This window comes from Typopeltis vanoorti, chromosome 14, assembly GCF_054136105.1.
Source record: "Typopeltis vanoorti isolate ZY-2024b chromosome 14, IOZ_Tvanoo_1.0, whole genome shotgun sequence".
NCBI lineage: Eukaryota > Metazoa > Arthropoda > Arachnida > Uropygi > Thelyphonidae > Typopeltis > Typopeltis vanoorti.
Window position 1 is genome coordinate 45,928,605 of NC_143562.1, and position 23,783 is coordinate 45,952,387.

The 23,783-nt window shown below is 34.1% G+C and overlaps 1 protein-coding gene across 3 annotated transcripts; it reads right to left on the reverse strand.

Moving 5' to 3' along the window:
• Positions 1–572: 572 nt before the first annotated feature.
• On the reverse strand, positions 573–23,578 carry LOC150099420 (tribbles homolog 2-like). Of its 3 annotated transcripts, none has more exons than XM_090403715.1 (4): positions 23,425–23,578; positions 19,377–19,870; positions 10,302–10,594; positions 573–1,098 (listed from the first exon to the last, which is right to left on the reverse strand). In XM_090403715.1, the coding sequence occupies exons 2-4, from the start codon at positions 19,638–19,640 to the stop codon at positions 633–635; spliced, it is 1,023 nt and encodes a 340-aa protein (XP_090259841.1). In that variant the 5' UTR covers positions 19,641–19,870; positions 23,425–23,578; the 3' UTR covers positions 573–632. The 3 variants fall into 3 exon arrangements, with proteins under 3 accessions (XP_090259841.1, XP_090259839.1, XP_090259840.1); XM_090403713.1 differs by lacking the exon at positions 23,425–23,578 and adding an exon at positions 22,786–22,922 and having other exon boundaries at positions 19,377–19,914; XM_090403714.1 differs by lacking the exon at positions 23,425–23,578 and adding an exon at positions 22,786–22,905.
• Positions 23,579–23,783: the final 205 nt, after the last annotated feature.

A 23,783-nucleotide genomic window follows, 5' to 3' on the forward strand; every position in this document is an offset into this window, starting at 1 on the left:
ACTCTCGCTTCTTCCAAAAACCCTTTCATGTCCTCTCTCTCACACTGAACTTATCACCAGTTAAGTCGTTCGCACCTACTACGATTTCATTTACTTTTTCTTTTCTGTTTTTGAATTGTTTGTGTTTCTAGATAAATTGTTGTATTTGAACTACTACATCTTTTTTACTATAGATATATAACAGCTGATAATAAAAGACACATAAAAGACATAAGAATTTATCCTTTAATGAATAGCAATTTCATTAATGTAAGTATTCCCAACTTTTTTTTTTTTTTTTTTTTGGAAAAAGAAAAAACATCAGTTTTTGGAAATTACAACAATTAGGGCATTTTTTTTAAAATATATATATATATATATATATATATTTCAAAAGGAACAAAGTACCGATTTAAATAACACGAAAAATGGTGAACTTACCAATACGACAATTCCTGAGAGCAACGGCAACTATACAACAGGCTTTAAAACTAGCCCAGCTTACGTTGTTGTAGGTTTCAACAACAAAATATTTAAGTAACAAGTATAATTTTGCCTTATTACATAAAACTGAATTATCACAACAGGTCAAATGATTTTACACCTACTGTACAAAGTTTTATTTATCAAATAACCTAAAATTTGAATAATAATCAGAGAAGACCAATGTCTGGTACTATCTGGTCTGAAGTACTTGAATTATCTGAAATGTCACGAAAATTAAATTCGTTTTGTATATCACTTGATGATGTCAATTTCAACCATGGATGGTCCAACAATTCCTCAGCTGTCAACCTTTCTAGTGGATCCATTCTTAAGAGACTTCTGATTAAACATTTGGCCTTGGAAGACAGTGCATCTGGAATAGAAAAACTCCCTCGTCGAATCTTTGTAAAAAGAGCATTTGGATCTGTGTCATGAAAAGGATACCGTCCAACAAGCATTGTATATAGCATTACACCCAAACTCCAACAATCTGCTGCTTTGCCAGAATAACTACCTGTTGTTGTAAGAATTTCAGGACTTACATATGCTGGGCATCCATGTTTATCCTTTAGTCCATCATCATCCTGCTCCAAAATCACAGCATCATCTAAAGTTTCAAGCTTCAATTGGGTTCTGTCAAATAGAATAAAAACTAACTGACTAAATAATATCTTGTGTAGTTATTGAAATCTTAAAGTTCAAATAGTATATTTTAAAAACTAATTCATTAATTTTGTTAATAATTATGTGGGTTAATCAAACATGTTGCTGTACAATTTTTTTCTCTCAGAAGAAACAGATTCATGAGAGATGAATTTCTAGTTTGCATATTTTATTTGGTCCGCGCGGTTAGCCTAGTGGCTATGCACTTCGCAACCATATGCCTGGGGAAGGAGTGTCCTAGGTTCGATTCCCGTCGGTGACGTGAGGAGCTGAAGGATCTTCCTCGGCCATAGCCAAGTTAGCCAGTCTTGGGTGTGGACAGCAGGGTTTTTTCCTCAGTTTATTCTGGGGTTTTTCATCCCGCAAAGCAGGCAAACTGGCCTTGAGAACTCAACACTACAGGCCATAGGATACACCGGGGCATAAGGCTGACCACCTTATCCTGTAAACGGATTGAGGTCCGATGATCAATGGACCCTCGACACCGCAAGGTAAAAAGAGGGTATAAAGAAGATGAATGAATGAATAAATATTTTATTTGCACCATATCTCCTTGTTTTGTATAAAAAATTTTATTTCACCTCAAAAGATGAGATGGTATTTCTAGTGAGTGAAATTTTATTTTATTCCTCTGCAGTCACTTCAATTCCAACCCCCCCCCCTTATTTAAACCCTTAAACTTTTTTCCTTATGGCATTCTTCAAAAACCAAAAAGGTCTGAAGGAAAGGAAGGCTAATAGACAGGCCATATGGGATAACAGTAGTTATATTCTTCTTTTCATCTCTATTTTATCCAAGCATGAGCAAACAAATCTGCATGACATATCTTCAATTAAGCTATTTGAATATAGAGAGTAGTTGGCTTCACTTCCAGTTGTCTTTTGTAATAAAGAAGATGTGTGTGGTGCATTATGGATACAAAGGAAAACTTCATGTGAAGTCAAGTGCCTGTATACAAGCAACATAGTCAGATCTTTCTCAAACGTTAGTTTAATCACACTTGGAAGAATAAGGATAAAAACAAGAATACAATTTCTTGTCAAGTATAAATTTACTTCACAGCAGAAAAACTTTCTACAACTATCTCTAATCTAGAGTAATGAGATGCTTATCAACCATTTTGCTACTTACATATGGAAATGACTAACAATGAGATAGCTCTTAGTATCTAGCTATTACTGATGAGACCTCAAGACTGGCATAAAGACTCCTACCATAATGTATGACATTATGAGACACAAAAGGCAACTTGTAAAGTCAACTGCTCTCTATATATGAGTAGTCTGGTCATTATGATATTTCATGCAGAAACTTGCTTGTTCGTGCTTAGAGAAAATAAAGATGAAAGCCATATAATTCCTTGTGAAGCATAATTTAGCTTTGTTTTCTGCAACGTGATGTGCTACCTTATATTGTACTATCATGCAGGACATTTTTCCCCTTAAATTTCACTAATGAAACTCAGTGAATCTCGCATTCTAGTTTTTGTAGGAGAGCAATATATACTTCAGAATTTAAGGTTCTGATGTCAACATCATCAGAAATGCCAATCTCCATGGCACAGTTGGGAGCTATGGTATATTTTTTTGGTTGGAAGAAACTGATCTGCATTCTGTCTGAAAAACATAATCATCGTCAAATTCCTGACATGTACTCTCAAGGGGTGTACAGGATATGATAGTACTATATGAAAAATTTACATCATTACTAACTTCCTATCTACAATTTTCCTCCAAATCAGTCTGTTACTTGTCAAGACTCCAACATTATCAGATTTTATATTTCTATCTTCTAAGGCACTTTGTACCGTAGCATGCTTTTCCTGTAACTACATCATCTGCTGCTAGCCAAATATCACTAATGCCTATAACTTCTGGCAAGGTTGCAGTAAACAATGCCAAAAACACCTCCCTGTTATGCCGATGGTTCTAGAATTAGTATATACACATACTAGCCACTGAATTAGAAACATCCATGCAGATGTATGTAATCGTTACTTATGCAGTGTATGTATATGCAAATTACTTGGTCATGTGCATCACTGTTTTAGGCCAGTGTTTCCCAGATATTTCCTACTACGGAACACTTCACAAATCCTGAAATTTTCATGGAACACCTTGATTATTTTGTAATGTATTAATAATTAATTATGACATAATCAAAGCATATTAGTACACTTATGTATATGGTGTAACATGTTGACAAATATAAAATTACATTTAAATCAGTTATCGATCACTGGACTAATGAAATCTTGTAGCATATTGTAGTTTTCTTGGGCCAACATCATTAAATTAATTTGTGCTGATTTTCATTGACATATCCCATTCTGATCACCAAAAATTTATAACATTATTCTAAGTACTTACGAGTGAATCCAGATTTTTTCTTCTGTGTGCTGCTAGTTTTCCCCACCTTTTATACATCCTGGAGATCGCTTTGCAGCAATCTCCAGGATGTGGATGAATCGCTATCTGTGGTCACAAACCTTCAATAAGAGATTTCTTAACACCAAAATTAAACAAAGTCCCTTGTCTCTTATTCATATTAAAATTTAAATCTGGAGGCCTATTATTTTTAAAAAATAATGGCACTACTGTTTTGAAACAAGCACTTTCACCCTACCATACAAACTTGCAAAGAAAGTATTCAGTATTACTAGATTTGAGAACCAGATACAGATTACCTTGATCATCAATTTCAGTGGAAAAATTTTCTTTATATTTCCTTGCTGATTGGTCACCAACATTTGCAACACAGATGTTATTTCGTTCAGTTTTGAGAACAGAGGATACGCCGCCAAATGTTGTAATCAGCTTGCAGGCAATTTTTATGACCAGTCATAAATATGGTATTCCCTTTTTCCGAATTACTTCCATCTTTAAAAATACAAGGCTTGGTCACTGACATCACACAACACTTATTCACTTTCCGCAGAATACGAATGTTCCGGGGGAACACAATTTGGGAAACCCTGTTCTAGGCAACTGTTTAAGAATGTGCTGTGCAGTAAACTTCAATAGTGTTGATCACAATGGAAAAAACAAAGTATCTTTCGGAGTTTGAAAAAGGGTTATTGTGGGTACCCATCTGGCTGGAGCCATGATTTTGAAAAAGGCAGAGCTGACTGGTTTCTCAAAAAGTTAGATATCCTGGGTGTTTAATCAGCAGAAAAATAACTTGTGTTTCTTGTCTAAGGGGCATAACTGTAGTCCTAAGACAGTCTGTGAGGAACGACATCGCTGCCAAGATCACATCACAATATCCAAGACTTGAAAGATATTTCTGATGTCTTTCTGGCAAAGGATTACATGAGGTATGCGGTAAGATCATTGTGTGTCTAGTCAGAGGTGATGTTCATTGATCACCTACACAATCATACATATGCCAAAAAGTACGATTTTCTCCATTTGCAAAATACATAAACACCCATTAGATTGGTTTTGACCATCTGTCCATCCATACACAAGTTTATTCATCAACTTCAATTTTAGTTGAACAAAATGCACAGTAGAAAGGGCAACTTTTTAATAATTAGAAACAATAACTGTTATTAGCATGCCATCTATTTTAAATGAGCAACTTTATTCATATTAGTTATAAATAAATAGATTAATTTATCAATGATATTACAAAATGATATATTAATGTTTATTAATACACATGTGTGTATGTGTGTGAGCGCAAGAGAGAGCAGGATATTGGTGAAAGAGATTTGAAAATATTAAAAAAAATATATGTTTTTTATATATATATATATATATATATATATATATATATATAAACGTAAGTGTTTTAATGTTAAACAGTCTCATACAGAGGCAGCAGGATTTCTCCTTTCCAGGTTTTCTTATACAAGGCAGACAAACCAACTAGAGAATAGAAACAATGAAAGACATAAGGCCGAACCTATTGTTAGCAAAAATTCGACTTACAAAGTTCCAGGTTACTTAGCCAATAGCAGACACTGATCTTAAAATGCAAAAGGAAGGTGATATGGGAAAACCTCAACCAAATCACTTCTTTAATGAAGATATCAGCCATCACTTTTTCTACAGTGGAAGCTATTTTAAACTTGCATGAACTTGAATGTGCATGGGGAGAAGTTTGTTATAATGCAAATTCATGGATTATTGGTTGGCGAGACCTGAAATGGCACATTCATGTTGTGTCCTAATAATCTTCCCCAAGCTGCCTCATATTTTGCCAACAACTCATGAAGTTCATAATATTATCTGTACTTTGAATATTTTTAGGCATTATGGCTAAGGTCAGATGGATACAGTATTAATGAATATAGAGATTAGAGTTCTCTTGTTTAGATAAATCTCAGTTTTGTCCTAGTGTAGATATCTACATATGCATCTCCATAGCACAATTTTAAGAACTGCAGGACACTGTATGCTTTGAATGGGAAAAGACCGAAGTCTGATTGTTGCAATGATAGGATTTTTTATATAGGTATTTTCAACTGAAAAAAAAAAGTTACCCGATTTCTTTCAGAGGTAGTAGGATTTTTTCCACTCTCAGAAGCTCTGTTTCTCATCCTGCATACAAGCAAATCGACCAGAAAACATATGCAATTTACAGATAAAAAAATACTATCGGTGGGCATTAGATGGTGGATTAAGTACTGTGGATGGTGCATTGTAGAGTGGAGTGTCATCCTGCAATGAGTCCTTGGCAGTGTCACGAAATGATATTCTCCATGCTTCCTTTGACTGCATTTTGAAGTTCACCATGATAACATCCACTGGAAATCTGCTAAACCTAGTAATCGAGAGCTGGATAGTTCAATAACTGCGTACACTAAATTTCTGCTGTTTCTAATACATATTTTATTCTGAAAAATATCTGTGGCAAAACTTTGAATAACCTCACACAAAAAAAAGATATTATTTTACTCCTAGTTATTTTTTCTTTTCTATATTTATACAGTCAAGGAAAAACAATATGATATATTGTGAATCAAGACAGTTTGTTTGGTTTTTGCCTAATAATGCATTTACCGATTTGGGGGACGTAAGAAATAAAGGCATATCCTGGATTTATTTCCACATAATATACAAGTCTGAGCAAATAAAAATAACTTTCAGTTCAATATACATGATTTTTTTCTCCTTATGTGACTCCACCCAAGATCGGTTGCAAACCAAGCAGTTCTTTAATATAATGGGGTGGACTAAGGATTTGTTCTATTTTTATAATTTTTTGGCAATTTTATTTATTTTATTTTTTTATCTGGTTTGGGAACTGTTCTAGAGATCAAACATGGAACTTTTTCAAGCCCATTCAGGTCTCTAATAAGCACAACAATGGTTTCACAGTGGATAATTTCCCACCATCATTTTGTATTTTGGTTTAAGCCAATAAGAATACAATTTGGTCGGCTAAATAGCAAAATGCCAGCCCATTCTCGTTCGTTCAGTATCCAGGTAGATACCCAACAAGGTGCACCATGAGAAGGCGAGGGTTGGACATTAGGTCAGAAGCCTTGGTCGGTTCTCCGCATTCCTTTAAAGGCTATCTGGAGGTCTCCTCTCAGTTATACAGCTTTGACCCTTAAGCACCCCCCCCCCTGATTTAGCCAGAGAGGCATGTGGTGAGGTTGTCTGTAAGGATAGAAAAATCAGAACTCCATGGTGGACAGAGGAAGTTAAAGAGGCAGTGAAGGAAAAGAAGAAAGCATATAAAAAGTTCCTGGCAAATAAGTCCGCGTGCTCTTAGAGAATACAGAGAGAAATGTAAGAAAGCTAAACACTGTGTAAAATTAGCTAAACAGAAGTCATGGGAAGACTTTGGTAAGAACATAAAAAATAAATATCAAGAAGGTGGCAAGATATTCTGGTGGTTGCTGAAGAAGCTTAGGAATGGAGAAAAGAGTGCTGTAAAAGGAGTTAGAGATGATAAAGGTGACATGAAAACTGCAGAAAAAGATATCCTTGAAGTATGGAGTAATTACTTCGAAAAATTGCTAAATGAAACAAGCAGTGATGACAGTACAGTGGTAAAAAACACTGACCAGGCATGCAGTCAGGAATACATATCCATACTTGAAATAGAAAAAGCCATCAAAGGCTTGAAATGTGGAAAGGCAGCAGGAGTAGATGATATTCGACCAGAAATGATGAAGTATGTTGGTATGAGTCTTACAGTGGCTGCACTGCATAGTTCAGAAAGCCTGGACAGAGGGACAAATATTCCCGATGATTGGAGTAGAGCTCTCATAGTACCCATATATAAAAATGGAAATAAAACTGAATGTGAGAATTACAGAGGTATTTCCCTATTGAGTGTTTCTGGTAAGATTTATGCAAGTATACTTGAGAAACGGTTGAGAAAAATTGTGGAAAAAAAGCTTGGTGAAGAACAAGCTGGATTTAGCCCAAATAGAGGCTGTCAGGATCAGATTTTCACTTTATGACAGTTAATTGAAAAATCATGCAAATATAACAAAGATCTGTATTTAAGTTTTGTAGATCTGGAAAAGGCATATGACAAGGTGCCAAGAGAGAAGCTATTAGAAACGGTACAGTTATATGGTGTCAATGGGGCATTATATCAAGCAATACTTTGTCTTTATTTGAGTTGTAAGTCAGCAGTTAGAATTGAAGTACAGAAAGATGGTTTAATATTAAATCTGGTGTGAGACAAGGATGTACATTATCTCTCTGTTAGTCATTATCTATATGGATCACATTATGAAGGAAAGTGGTATTAAACCTGATATCAAAATTGGATATGTTAATGTCAGCTCTTTGCTTTATGCAGACAATGTTATACGTCTAAATAAATCTGTTACAAGTCTGCAAGATTCCCTGACTAAATTGAATAACTGTTGTAATAGATATGGTATGAAGGTCAGCAATAACAAGAGAAAGACAATGAAAATAAGCAGAATCACGGAAAATATCAACTGCGTTGTGAATGGAGAACCTGTGGAACAAGTAAAACATTTCAGTTACTTAGGCACAGTTTTTAGTGAAGATGGCAAATTAAATATAAAAATAGACAACAGAATCAACAAAGCTGATATGGTAGGAAGTCAATTGAATAAATTTATATGGAATAAGAGAGAAATTAGTCAGAACACTAAATTAGCTGTATACAAGACCGTGTTCAAACCAGTTTTAACTTATGGATCTAAGAGCTGGGTCAGGAGTAAAACACTTGACCAAAGAAAGGTTAGGGGCATGAACAGATGGCATCAATGGCAATATCATATTAAAAATGAGGATATTACGAAAGAACTTGACATTGTCAGCATGCAGGAATGTGTTAGCAGAGTTAATCTCAGGTGGTATGGTCACTTAAACAGAATGGGCGAGGAAAGATTAGCAAAACAAGTATTCTCTGCCAGGTTGGCAGGAAAAAGACCCAGAGGAAGACCATAATATAGGTGGATTGATATGGTAAAAAGTGCCTTAGACGATAGAAATATAAGATCTGATAATGTTGGAGTCTTGACAAGTAACAGACTGATTTGGAGGAAAATTGTAGATAGGAAATTAGTAATGGTATAAATTTTTCATTTAGTACTATCATATCCTGTACACCCCCTTGATGGTACATGGTAGGAATTCGATGATTATGATTTCCCTCCTAAAGACAATCAAAACAATCAATCTCCATGGCAGGATTTGAACCCACAACCTCTTGGTTGGAGAATGGATGTGCTAAGCATTCAGCCAACCTGGTTTATCCTCCTTTACTGTATATTCAAAAACAAATATATACTGAAAATCTCCAGTTTGTGTGCAAAATCTAGATAAGAAGTTAGGCATTAGGACAAATTCAAATCTATAGTACACTGGCATTGTATGTTGCACCCATGGTGATACTATAATTATGTTTTTCTTTTCAAGGTTTGGAATGGAGAAAAGTTGAAGACTGGTATTATGCAGTAAGAAGACCAACATTTCTACATGCTATTCAATACTGAGCACATGGGTCTCATTAACATGGTCTAATAGTATTTGACTTACAATACGTTTGTTTTAGAAATAAACTTTTGTAATCACTCACATCATTTATGGTCTACCTGCATTTTATTCTTGTATTTTATCATCAGAGAATGAGGAAACCCACCCTCTGGCCTTCTGTATATGATTCATAATTTTTAATAAGCAGTTTAACCCATTGTCTTGCATGAATCAGTCTAATAACCAGAAATTTGCAAAACTTTCTGATGTTCAAATATGGAGTTATGTGGAGTGAGAATTAAACATATGAAACATAACATAAAACATAAGGATCTAAAAGATTAATTTGTCATAGTGGAAGGTTTTGATACAGAAAACTCCCTTACTGTCCAATATGACTTTGCCTAGTACTTTTTAGCAGTTTTACAACAAAAATTCTAGCAGTACCAAAATGTCTCTGAACATTGATTGTACAAGTATATCAAGATTGTTTCCTGTTATCTGCATGTTTTATTCACTGTTGGACATGCTAATTTTCAAAATATTATCTGAATTTTATGAGGGATATAAAGATTTATAATGTCATGTTAATTTTTTTTTTTTAATGAAATACTGATTACATTCTTCCTAGGAATGTGGTGGCAATTTCCTTTAAAAAAAATTGCAGTATTTAAAAATTTCTAATAAAATCTTTCACGTTATCTAAATTTGTTTAAATTGAGAATTTTTAGTGGCAAAAGGATATAAAAAATATGTGCAAATGACAATGAATAAGCTATCTACAGTACATAAGACGAAAGCATTTCTATACTTAAATGCTGTGATAATGTCACTACACAAAGATGACAGTGGAAAAGTTTGTCTTTATAATTGTCCCAGTTGACCACATCCTAGAGACATCTATTCTTGGAAAAAAAAAAAAAAAAGTTATTTTCCTATTTGAGCAGAGAATAATAGCATGTAGTAGAGTCATGTATTTTATGAAAGCACACTTCAGCTACATATCTTGAATGACATGTGGCTAAAGATGCAAAATCATACTTGCAACAATAAAAAAAAAAAAAAAAAAAAAAGCAGCTAAATGCATTAAAACATTCCAGTCACTGCAAACTTAGCTATCGTTGCTGAATTTGCTCACCTATCTAATTGGTTAACATTCTCTGAAAATTCAAATTAGAAAAAAAATATACCAAATACAATTTCATTGCTTGGAACATTAAAAAAATTTTAAAAAGATTAAGAAGTACAAACCTTTCTGGATCCTTGAAAACAAATTTTCGCAATTTCAAATCTCTTAAAACAATATCTGCTTCATGACATGCAATAACTGCAGATATTATCTGCCGAAAAAGAGGTTGTGCTTCCTGCTCCCTAAGTCTTCGCTTACTCCTCACAAATGAATGGAGATCACCATATGAACACAGGAAAAAGATATATATATTAGACTTGCCTATTAGTACTTCTTCAACTGGATTGATATGAGGATGGATATCTAATCGAAAGTGCCCCAAAAGTACTTCTCGATAGTGATCTTTTGAAATTACCTGGAAAAAGAATGAAAATCACCAATTAAAAATGAGAAAAAAATATTTGAGTGCATTTAAAAGATCATTTTCTTGAATGATACCAGAAAACTGTTCTGGATGGCATCCAAAAAAAATATATTTTTTAATGACAAAAGATGGCAAAGTTCATGTACTTATCAGTACTCTACTATAACAAGAAAAACTGATTTTGATAGTACTCCAAATATTGACCATTGCTATAACATGGTGTGTATCCCTGTTAGGAATTTAGACTCAAAACATGGGGAATTTAAGCATGACATGAAAATACATCCAATCTGGAAAATTTGTTTGGGATAAACCGATTAAAATGTTTAATGATGATTTATTATTATATGTACTCTAATAATATCTGATGGCCACAAAAAAAATAGCATTATTGCATGGCAGGAAGCACTTAAGGTGTCAGTATGAAATATGTAGTTACTCAGATGAACAGACTTCGAGATTTTTTCAACTCTGGATTAAATCAAATTCCATTAGAATCAACTGCTGTTTTTGCAGTAAGTACATCATTATTACAAGGTATTTTTATATGGGTCTACACTATAATAAAATTCAGAATGAATGAATAAATATTGTCAGTGACAGTAAATTAAAAGTATTGGATTACTTCACTATAAAATTATTTTTTTTAAAAAAATTTACCACAAAGAAAGAAAGAAAAAAATTTCAAAAAAAATAAAAATAAAAATTCTGTAGAATCAATTTTTTCTTTATAAAACTGGCCAAGAAGTAAGAAAATATGCAGCTATGATAATGTTCTTAGATTAAAAATACTGCCACATCATGGTGGCAACATGACGATGCTTCATCTTACTTCAGAAAGGGACTCTCCCAGAATGATCTGTAAGGTAACACAGTTACCATGTAGACCGTTATAGACTACATAAACTATAAAAATGGTATAATAAGAATATTATATCATTTTTATAGTTGATCATTTTTGTTATGAAATATAAATTTACTGATGATGCAAAGATAGGTAGGGTAACCAGGAATGTTGCTGATATGCAGTAACTTGCAGAATGATTTGAATAGGCTGGAATTGTGGGCATGGGAAAATGTCAGTAAATGCAAAGTCATGCACTTCTTTGACATGATACGATATCCAATGTCATATTATATTGGTGAGATTATGCTAGAAGAAACTGATCAGGCTAGGGATCTTGGAGTGTTAGTAGATAAGAAGTTGAAGTTCAGAGACCATGTAGCAAAGACTGCAAATATAACTCAAAAGATAATGGCAATGCTGAAATGAACTTTCACATGTAAAGATACAAATGCCATTTTGTCTCTTTACAAGGCTTTATAAGACCTCACTTGGACTATTATGCACAGGTCCTGTCTCCTGTTGTGATTCTGATACAATGGAGAGAGAGAGAGAGAGAGAGTGTGCAAAGGAGACCATTAAAATGATATCAAGATTGGGGGAATAGTGATTATGAAGACAGACTGAGAATTTGTAGACTGCAGACACTAGGAAACAGGAAAAAAAGGGATGCTATGATTGAGACTTACAAACTTCTGAAAGAGTCATACAGGATTTCAGTTGATGGAATTATTCAATTTATGGAGGGTGGGGAAAGGACAAGAGGGCATCCGTGAAAGCTGAGAATGAATGTCACTAAGAAGTGGGGGGTTAGGGCTAGATTTTTCTCTCATAGAGTGGTGCGTGATTGGAATGGACTGCCATTGGATGTTGTGTGTGCATGCAGTATGAATGAATTCAAGAATAAATATAACAGCTGGTACATGTAGTATATAGCTTCTCTCGATGAGTCCCCGACTCCCTGGAAGCCTCTCTTAACAATAATAAAGATTTATAAAGAGATATATAAGAAATTAAATACATAAAATGAATATAATGAAACAGTTATTATGAGTATAATTGGTATCTTAAGTACAGTGATTACCTAAATGAAATCAGTAAAGGAATAGTATAACATAGAAATTCTCTCCAAAATGAAATTTACTGCTATTCATGCATTGTTATTAAAGCTTACATAGCCTCAGTTTCTTGATTAACAACCAAAATCCAAATGCTGAAGGGACTGGATGTTCTGAACATGTCACCTTTTTAATCTGTTTCAGCCACAATTAATCCACGATTGCATGTTCTGAATGAAAAGGAGGGCAGTGTTTTGTCAATGGAATGTAATACCTATCAATAATCAGTAACAGTCAACTTTTCCTTTCTTCAATAATTCCAATATTCTTGCATATCTCCAAATAACTCAACTGCCACATGAACATTGCATACATTATTGCTTCGTGAAGGAAACTGGTTATATACTATCTTTTCTTTATGATTTTTTTCCATTTTTCTTGAATAAATGCAACTTTTTTGGGTGACACAATCCATACTTCTAGATTATGAAATGCCATTTAATAGGATGCATCTTAAGTACTTGTTATAATTATTCAAAAGAAGAGTATGAAAAAGAACTTAGCTTTCATTAAAGACTATCTTTGCTGATTACAGTTTCTGATTTTACACTTTTATTTATTTATCAGATCACCATGTGCACTGAAGAAACTATAGATAATCATTCTAATAAGTAAAAAAGTTGCCATCATCCTTCAGCACTTGAACATTAAGAGAGGGATGTTGTAATCATTTTCAGTTCATATGCTTAACATATTCACTGCCACTCATTTATCACAGAATGTCCCAGGCCATTCAGAATAACTTTGCCGTAGTGCCTACACATCCACACAATCACGACCCAAGCCAGACTGAGTAATGCAGCATAGAAACACTTCAGTCTTACTATACTTAAAAGTAGCACATAAGCAAATATCAGTTTGATGCTTTGAAGTGTCAGTGGCACTGAATGTGGTAAGCCATTTAAGAAAGACAAACAGAACAGATCAAATCTTAGCATAATGGCAAGACTACATGGTGAGCAGAATGCATTGCCTGAGTGTGTTGTATATGTACATATTGAATCAGCACTGTGTGTAATAGTGTGTACCTCCCACAATGAGTCCGACTCCATGGAGGTCATATATTAATAATAATAATAATACTTTAAAAACAGTGCACAATTTTCTTACAAACTGGTCTATGCTTAAACTATTCTTAAGACAAGAAATCTTTACCATCAAATTACTATACTATTCCACTCGCTTAAATTCTTTCTAAAATAATGGAGAAATTCATTAGCAGTCTGCTTTTACACTATGAAACTTCAGGTAATAAAATCCTGCACTGCTGATTACCAGAGGATCTGTTCTGTGCATGCCATCCGCTTTTGGACAAATGCCATGGAAAAGTTTAGAGAAATTCAAGTGATGTCTCCAAGGAATCTGATTATGTTTTGCAGAAGCCTAATTAAGCAAGCTCTCTTATGATATGTCTGTCAATTTCCCTCTCTCTCTGGCTGCCCAATATGTGATGTGGTGAATGGATTAACCTTTATTCTCCAACTCTGCAATAGTAATGCTAATACCAAAGAGCTAAGCTATTTCTTTACTCTTTTCCTTCCAACCTCTTCCAGTTGATCAAAAATTTGAATCTGTAGTTGTGGTAATGATATTACTTTGCACTCTATCATTTGACAAACTTCACACTACACAAACGAGCAAAACTTCTTAAATATTCATGTATGCAATCATAAATTCTGATCTCCAAACATTCTCTGGAGCTCTGATAATTCCTTTAACTTAACTACATTAATATCAAAACTCAACTGTCATATTTTTTTCAAATGAAAAAGCTTTTTTTCTTCCAGACTAAATTTTAAATATATACCCAAAGCCATAGATAAGATATTTCTCTTTTTGAGATAACTTTTTTTCTTTAAATATGTGGTTCTCACCATATTTTTTTTAAAAAAAATTATTTAATAACCCAAGAAAGGTTATTAGTAAACGTATAGTACATTTGTACCATGGGTGGGTTAAGGATCCCCCCCCATTTTTATTAATTTTTTTTGTACTTTTTTTAAAATTTCTAAATAGTCTAGAAACTCTGCTCTAGAGACCAAACATGGAACTTTTATATGCCACTTCAGGCCTGCAATAAGAATGGTGGAAGTCTCACACTGGGCGATGAAATTCATCACCACCTAAAGACAATCACAAACATCCATGCCCACTGTGGGATTTGAACCAGTGACCTGTTTGGTTGGAGAGCGGGTACTCTAACCACTTGGCTAACCTGAACAAGTCTTTAGTCTTTTTTTTGATTATGAACATAATTATCATCTCCTCTGCATTCAAGAAATTAGGTTTCCTTTTTTGTTTCAGACATTAAGCTCTGAAAATCTACCAGCTGGTAGAGGTAGTTTGGCTGGCCAAGTGGATAGCATCTCTGCTCTGTAATCAAAAAGTTTGAAATCTAGTATGACACAGATATGTATAACCATCGTTGAGTGGGTATTAAATTTTAACATCCAGTTTAAGAATGTCATTCTGCTTACTGGATATCTAAAGCAACCTGATCTAACTCAAGAGCAGGTTCTGGATTACATCCCTGGCCCATGCACAATACTAAATGTAAAAGGTTTACAATAAGCTACTGCAAGTGGGATTCACAAATAACAGTCCACTTAATACTCCTTTTAGATGTACACCTGAGAGTTCCCTAAAAATCATTGACAGTACAGAAGAGGACAATTAAGCTGACTAAAGATATATTTTAAAATTACTCCACTCTCTTTGACAAAGGCATTCAGTTTCAGCTGTGCCCATTTTTTTACAGACATTTCCAAAGTCACTGTTCAGAAGGATTGGCAATGGTATTTGTTTTTCAAATCTTAAGATATATGCAGCAATAATCACAATATCTTCACATTTCAACTCCACTCAAAGAAATTTTTTCCCCTCTTTGTTCATCACCTCTACTGTTGTCTTTTGGAACATCTTTTGCATTTCCAAAAAACTACAATATGTAAAGCTTCTTTTCATCAAGGATTAGGCATTTGCCTGTTCCAGCTTCACTGGTCTGACTCTCTCTTTCCTTTTGGTCTATATTTATGCACTTCTTTTGGTAGCTGATATCTTTCCATTCTATATAAATGCTCTTTCCATTTCTCTATATATATTCCTTGATCTTTCATTTATAATGTAAATATCTAGCTCAGTTCTAATGTCTGTTTTTTTATATGGTCTAATTTTGTGCACCATTTAAATTTCTTAAAAATCTCATTTGTGCCTGTATTTTTCTTTAATCTTTCTTTTTAACAGTCCATATTTCAGAGTCATAGAGTGGGAGTGTCCATTACTCTATAAAATTTAACTTGGGTTTCTTGTCTTGTTTTTTTTATTCAGCATCCTTTTAATTTGTTCCAGATTTTCTCAAATTTCTTTATTTTTTTCATCTATATCTCTGTCTTTTAGATAGGTTATTATGCAACCTAAATAATTATACTGTCACCTGTTCTATTATTTTATCTTCTATAACCATGATCTAATACCGGCCTGGTTGGCTGGGTGGTTAGCATATCCACTCTCCAGCCAAAAGGCTGCAGGTTCGAATCCCACCATGGACATGGATGTTTGCGATTGTCTGTGAAAATACTAGTGGTTGTGAACGGTGGATGCCGTTGGTATCATTGCCATTTGTTCATTGTAGTTGGTGGAGACAGAGCTGTAGAGTAGGTGCCCTCCCTCAACGAGTCTTTGGACTCCCTGGAGGTGTCATGTAATAATAATATGATCTCGATGCCATGACTTTTGTTTTCTTCTGTGGAATTTTTAAATGATATTGTTGGCTTATTTTGTTTGATTCATAAACTGATTTTTGGTCATCTCCATTGTTTTATAATATAAACTAAATCACCTGCATACATCATTGTATTAATAATAGTTTTTCTGGTTAACTGGATATCTTAGTATTGTTTTCCATTAATAATTTGATATATATATGTAATAAATTTTTTAACTTGGGGATATTGTATATTAGGATAACCAAGTAATTTTATAAACTTGGTTATTTTAATTCCTAATCCCAAGTATGCAAACAATTAAGTTTGCGCCTGAAACAAAGTTCAAGTCTAAAGATGATACAACACCAGGGAAACTCATTGTAAAGGTGGGTAAAGCTCTGATCACTATTCTTAGTATTTTCCCATAATGTAAAGCACATCTCACTAGAAGATGTATACTGCAATGCATTATGGATGGGGTCACTACCCAGACTGGTTTCAATCTTTTTTGAGGTCTCCTCAGTGAGTAGCTAGACCCTAAATACCAAGGTTTTAGTAATACAGAGCCTTATCACCTTTACCTATAGAAGATGCAACAAGGTGTTTTATTTTTAATAAAAATCTCTGGAGGATACAAGTAATTTTATAACTAAGTTTATAAAATTACTTGGTTATCCTAATATACAATATCCCCAAGTTAAAAAATTTATTACATCTATATCTCCTCCAGAGATTTTTATTAAAAATAAAAACACCTTGTTGCAACTTCTATAGGTAAAGGTTTATCACTAGTTAAACCTTTTCTATAGGTAAAGGTTTATCACTAGTTAAACCCAACCCAATATCATCAACATACAAATTGAACAACAATGGCCCCAAAATTGATCCCTGCAGCACACCACTGGTGACCTCTCTCTTTAGAGATACTGCACCCCCACTTTCTGATACCTATCTGACAGCCAGTCACTGATCCAACACAGAAGTTTGTTATCCAATCCCATTTCAATTTATTTAAGAACATGTCATGTGGAAGTCTATCAAAGGCCTTTGCAAAATCCAAGTACACCACTATATATGCATTTCCTCTGTCCAAGGTATTTGTCACCTTGTTATAGCACATAAGTTAGTGAAACATGATCTCTCCCTTAACAAACCCATGTTGATAACCACAGAGAATACTGCTGTTATCAACCCATTTCTGTATCCTACTTCTCACCAATCTCTCCAGGACCTTCACCACAACTCCAGATATGCAGACTGGCCTATAATTGGAAGCTACAGCCTGATCACCACCTTTATGCAGTGGAACAATTTTACCCTCCTTCCACTCCCTTGGAACCCGTGCTGTTACAGAACTCTTATTAAACAGGCGTGCCAATGCTACTGCCAGTTCCCTGGAACATTCCCTTAAGATGTGTGGTAATGTCATCAAATCTTATCGCCTTATTAACATCAAGGTTATTTATTTCCTCAAATACTTCCTGCTCACTCACAATTAAGCTATCCTCTCCTATGTCCTCTACACTTAAGATCCCCATGATTCCACCCTGATCAGGATGAAACACACGTATAAATTGATCACTGATTACCTTACCAATGTCTTCTACAGCAGTTACCATTCTACCACTTTCATCCCTTAACTTCATCTTGCCATGATCATTCTTCCTTCTACTTGCCACATATCTAAAAAACTCTCTATGGTTTTTCTTAGCCTGATTTGGAAATTTCTACTCTACTTTTGTTTTCCTTAATAACTGAGTCACTCTCCTGGCTTGTTCTTTATATTCTTTGTGTGACTGATTACCATTATTCATCTTGTACATCCTCCAACATAATTTCTTTTTCCAGATTTCATGCTTTAGCTCCACATTCATCCATTTTACACCTATCTTATTCAGCCTTTTTTTGCCTTTGGGATACATTCGTATATTGATGCTGTTATGTATTTCTTTGTAAGTTCCCATGCAGCATTTATTTCCTTACCGCTCAACTACTCGTTCCATGTTATAACTCGAAGTAGTCTCCTAAGCTTGTCATAATGGAGGTGTCGAAATAATAATAATAATAATCACCAGCCTTATAATTCCACATATATCCTTTCCTTGCAAAAGCCTGCATATGACTAGCCACAACACGGGTGATTACTTCATGATCACTTTCACCAACTGGAGGAAAATGTAAAACCCCTCTAACAATTACATCCTCTGATGAAATGATCAGATCTAGAACTCATGATCCTTGCGTGCCTTTCTTTACGTGCTGCCTGAGATAGTTATTTCTCAAGAACTCGAGAAATTCACTTTCCTTATTCCCAAATGCTTTCTCTTCATTCCAATCTATAATTAAAATCACCCATGATAATTACCCTCCTTTGTTCACTAATCCAAGTTGTTTATACATTTCTTCATCACCACCTTCCACATTCCCAGGCCTATAGCAACATCCAACTAAATGTCTTCCTCTCAACTTCCACGTTACACCACACTGCCTCATAACCATTGCCATTATTTCCCCCTTTCACGTCTACCTTATATGGACTTAATTCCCCTGCTATCATGAGCACTCCCTCTCCCTTCCTGCCTTTTCTATCCTCATGAAAAATACTGTACCCTTCCATTTCTATTCCCGTTATGATATCACCTTCATTCAACCATGTTTCACTTATTCCAATGATTTGGTGCGAATAAACTCGATCACTGAAAGATAAGATAGATAAGAATAAAACCTTTTCAGCTTAACCTCTCTCTCTCTCTCTCTCTCTCATTTATAAAATTTTGAAATTATCAATGTTTGGCAATCAGAAGACAAATTAATAATCAAAGTAGTATAGCATTCTTCCATCTCAAACTTGATTTTAGAGAGGCAGAACTTGCAGTGCAAACTCAGTTAATACCAGATTGTATAAATTTAGAAAATAATAACAGTAGCATCCAAATAACTACTACTAAAACTGTTTTTATGTTATCATTATATAATATAAAAATAAATAAATAAAAATTTAAGAATGAGCTAACATTTAAAATATCCTGGAAACAAAGCTGATAAATCTTACTGAAATTATTAAAGTTCTCAAGAAATGTTCATTTAAAAATAAATAAAAACCTTACCTTACAAGCAAGCTGTTCCTGTGTCTGAATGTTGCAACAGGGATATAGTGAGCTTCCTTCTGTTGGTTTCCATAGCAAATAATTACCCACTCTACTGGCACTAAGTAATTCTCCATTTGCTGGATATACAGGAGTCGCAGGTTGTAAGTCTGGGCTGAGATTTCCACTACAACCAGCACCAGATAATGGCAATTTTTCGAAAGTCTGCTCCTGTTTTTGCCTAGCATGATTTATGTTCAGTCGCAACGGACGCATAACACTCATGAGAAATCTGAACAAGGTTTTGGAATTTAAGAAGTTAAATAGTTGAAAACTTTTTTGTGGAAGTATTCTTAAAGCTCACTGCACATATTCTTTGTCTAAAAATTCCTGCTTTGTGTTAATTACATGTGGTTCATCTTGAACAGCTGGTGGCACTTGTGACCATTTCTTTTAGTTTAAAGAAAAATAACTTATGTTTCAGGTAATGAACACTGAGATCCTCTTAAAGTTATCTGCAACGAAAATAATTTACTTTTGAGCTCCTTGTTTACACCACCTAGAAAATAATAATTCAATATAAGCAGCTGAAACCAATGATAATTATAACATTTTTTTTTAATCATAATTTCCAGGCCTCCACAGATGTAGGAACACTTTGGAAGTGGGGAGCTACCAAAGGAAACAATAAATTAAAGATGCCAAGAAATTATATTTTTGGTTTCATCCAAGTGTAAGCAAACAAAGCTTGCATGTGAAGTCACTTCATGACTGGGGTACTTGTATATAGAGGCTAATGACTTCACATCGATTGCCTTGGTATCCCATAATGCGATGCACAAATCCTTACAGACATGTATAATGCTATGCATTATGGAAAGAGTCACTACCCAGACCAGTTTTGACCTTTATTGAAGGCTCATCACAGTGGGATCCAGACCCAGAAGTGATACCATGGCTGAAGTAATGTAGAAGTCATATTTCCATAAGTATCCAAAAGGTGTCACACCTTATTACTAAATACTCTAAATTAGAAATAGATGTTGAAAGTTTTTTTCACTTGGTTATACTATAAATTAAAAATGACAAGTCATAACGTAACTTCACATGCAAACTTTCTTTGCTTACACTTGGATAAAGGATGAAACCAAGAATATAATTTCTTGGCATCTTTAATTTATAGCATAACCAAGTGAAAAAACTTTCAACATCTATCTCTAATCCAAATTATTTAGTAATAAGATGTGACACCTTTTGGCTACTTGTATATGTAAATATGACTTCTGCATTACTTCAACCTTGGTATCACTTCTGGGTCTGGCTCCCACTGATGAGACCTCAATAAAAGTCAGAACTGGTCTGGGTAGTGGTCATTCCCATAATACATAGTGCATAATACATAGCATTCCTATAATGCGATGCACATATCCTTATGGACAAACATGTCCATAAGGATGTGTGCATCACATTATGGGATACCAGGGCAACTGACATGAAGTCATTAGCTTCTATATACAAGTAGCCCAGTTGTGAAGTGATTTCACATGCAAACTTTGTTTGCTTACACTTGGATAAAGGATTAAACCAAGAATATAATTTTTGGCACCTTTAATTTATAGTATAACCAAGTGAAAAAAAAACTGTGCTAACCAAGTGTGCAAGTGCCAAGATATTTTATCAATTATTGAAATTCTTAAGATGCTGAACTGCAAATCTGTGAACACTGATAACAACCAAGCTATGCTGCTGCCATTGTGTCACAATATTCATCACAGTTCGGTCAAAATTTCTACAAACTGCAATGCATTCCACTCATTTACTACCCTCTATGCAAAAAATTTCTTCTCACTTTCTTATTGACATGATCCGTGTATAGCTTCAGGAATGGTTCCTCATAGCAGTAATTCCCAATAGGCCATCCTCACCAACATGTTTCAATCATATTACGCCTATGCTCTTCTGTCTGGCAAGTTCTCCAGAACACAACCATTCCCTAAATCTTTCCTCATCATTCTGCTGTCCAAGGTCAGTCACTCAACTCGGGACCATCTCTATATTTCCTTATTATTCACATATCTAAATGATTAGATCTCTGCCCAGAAATAAAAACGAAGCCACTAACTTCGACGTTCCTAAAAGAGTGACACTATTTTCCCCACTGCTGGACTTGTTATACAACAATGTCAGAAGAACTTTCGGTTCTTTTGCGCATTCTGTTAACACACTCCTTGATGTCCAATCCAGTAAATACCATACAAACTGCTTCCAGTTTTTTCGTAAACGTGCAAAACGTATAAATTTATTGTACACAGACAGTGAATACATAATTACTCTATCCATGGGCGTTAACAGCGAAAAAATATAACTCATTCGCTACCTCGCTTGGAGTATAACTAATAAGTAATAACTTATTAGAGCAACCATCATCTTAAATAATTGATGACCATTCGATTAGACGAGTTTGAGACCAGAAAAAATAAAATAAACTGACAAATCTTATTACAAGTTTTCCAATGTTGCAAACAATAGGGGAGAATGCATCGATTTCGAAAGGAGACTATGAAGATGACATTTATAACAGCCAATACATAAAATTACACTAATCTGATTGCGTCATCTGGTCTCCATAATTAGCAATTGGTACTGAAAATTCCGCCTATCCGGAAGTAAGTGTAAGCGATGAACAGCTAACGTGCACTGTGGCTATAAAATTTCTAATACGTCGCTTATGGAGAATCTTTAAACAATAATATACAAACCTAATTAAATTACTATTATGCAAGGCCAAGCTTTTCACTATATTTAGTCTGCCAAAAACCTTCAGTCAGAAATTTAATATTTACCCGTTCAAGTCAGTGGCTTAATTATATTAAGCCACTGACTTAAACGGGTAATTATTACTAAAACACAACTACAGCATATATAATAATAATAAAAAACTTAAATAAAAAAGAATATTAGTCGCTTCTTAAATTTTATCTTAACATCGATAAGCAAAACTTTTTTCGGATAAGATACCAAAACTATTGTTAAACAAAAACAAAAAAACAACTTGTTTAAGTAATAAGGCTTTTGAGTTTAAACGTGTAATTAATTAGAAAGATATTACATCCGATAGCGATTTAATTTAATTTCATGCTATTATTTTTTAAAAATATCGATTTTTACTCATGAAGTATTTTAAAATTCGAATAAGAAATTTTCACCTAGTATCATCAACAATACTTCAACCAGAAATACATTTGACAATGACCTGTTCGAAGGTTGCTATTTAACTTAGGATCTAAAGAATATCATTCAACACCAAACTGGTAGTTTTTAAAGAATGGGAGACAATCTCTGAGACATATTAATAGCGTAATTTGAAGTGGGAAACTATTCCCGGAAGCTAAAGTCGAATTTATAAATATATTATTTAAAAAAAAGATACCTTATTGAATAAATGAATTCCAAATTGGTTAAAACTCCTGAATTTGATTCAGAACGAAAATAAGCTGCAAACCACAGAAACTTAAGCACATACACGATCTCAAAGAATAAAGCGTGAATATACACCCGCAAAGCAAGAAATTGCTTGTGACGTCATCGTGATGCATATATGCTATTACGACACGAAATCATTCAAGGTTTGTGATTACTGACGCAAGCTGCTATAGTGTTGCAATCCGTGTACCATTAACTTGGAATTGCTTAAAGGAACTAAAAGTTACAAATCTACTACCCGAATGAATCATCAGAGGTACATATCATTATGAAATTTTTACAATCACCGCTCATGTTTAAATTTTAATGACTTAGAAATCAAACGTTGCAAAATATTTTTTATTATTTCTTAATATGATTACTAACTGATATGAAATTACAAATTTTTCAAATTAGAAATTAAATTAACTAAATCGTCTACTGCCTTCTCCCCAAAGGAAATTACAAATTATAAAATAATTTCAAACCGATATAAAATAACAATATTGCAAATTATAAATTATATATCAGGGCAAAAAATTATCTTTAAAAACATGTACCAAGTAAGTGATGTAGATTTTTGAGTACTGTATATAATAACACATACTATGTGTGTGTGCAAATCAGCTCTCTAAACAAGAAGCCACTAATTCGATTCCACAATCTTGATATCATTTTTAACACTCTCCAATCTCGCCGTGGGCATGGATGTTCAGGTTTAGGTGGGGAAAGTTTCATTTCATCAGTCACTGTGAGACCACCGTCCCGTTTTCCAGGTTTTCCCCGCATGAAGTGAGTGACGGGATGAGTGGAGCCGACGAAGAAAACTACGCGCCCGCACATACACATGCAAAATGGGATTGAATGATTCTTGTTTCTTGTACGATTGATTTTTTTTACTTATTTAATAGTAAAATTTATACATTGAAGAATATGAAGCAAACAAATTATTTACATTTTACATCA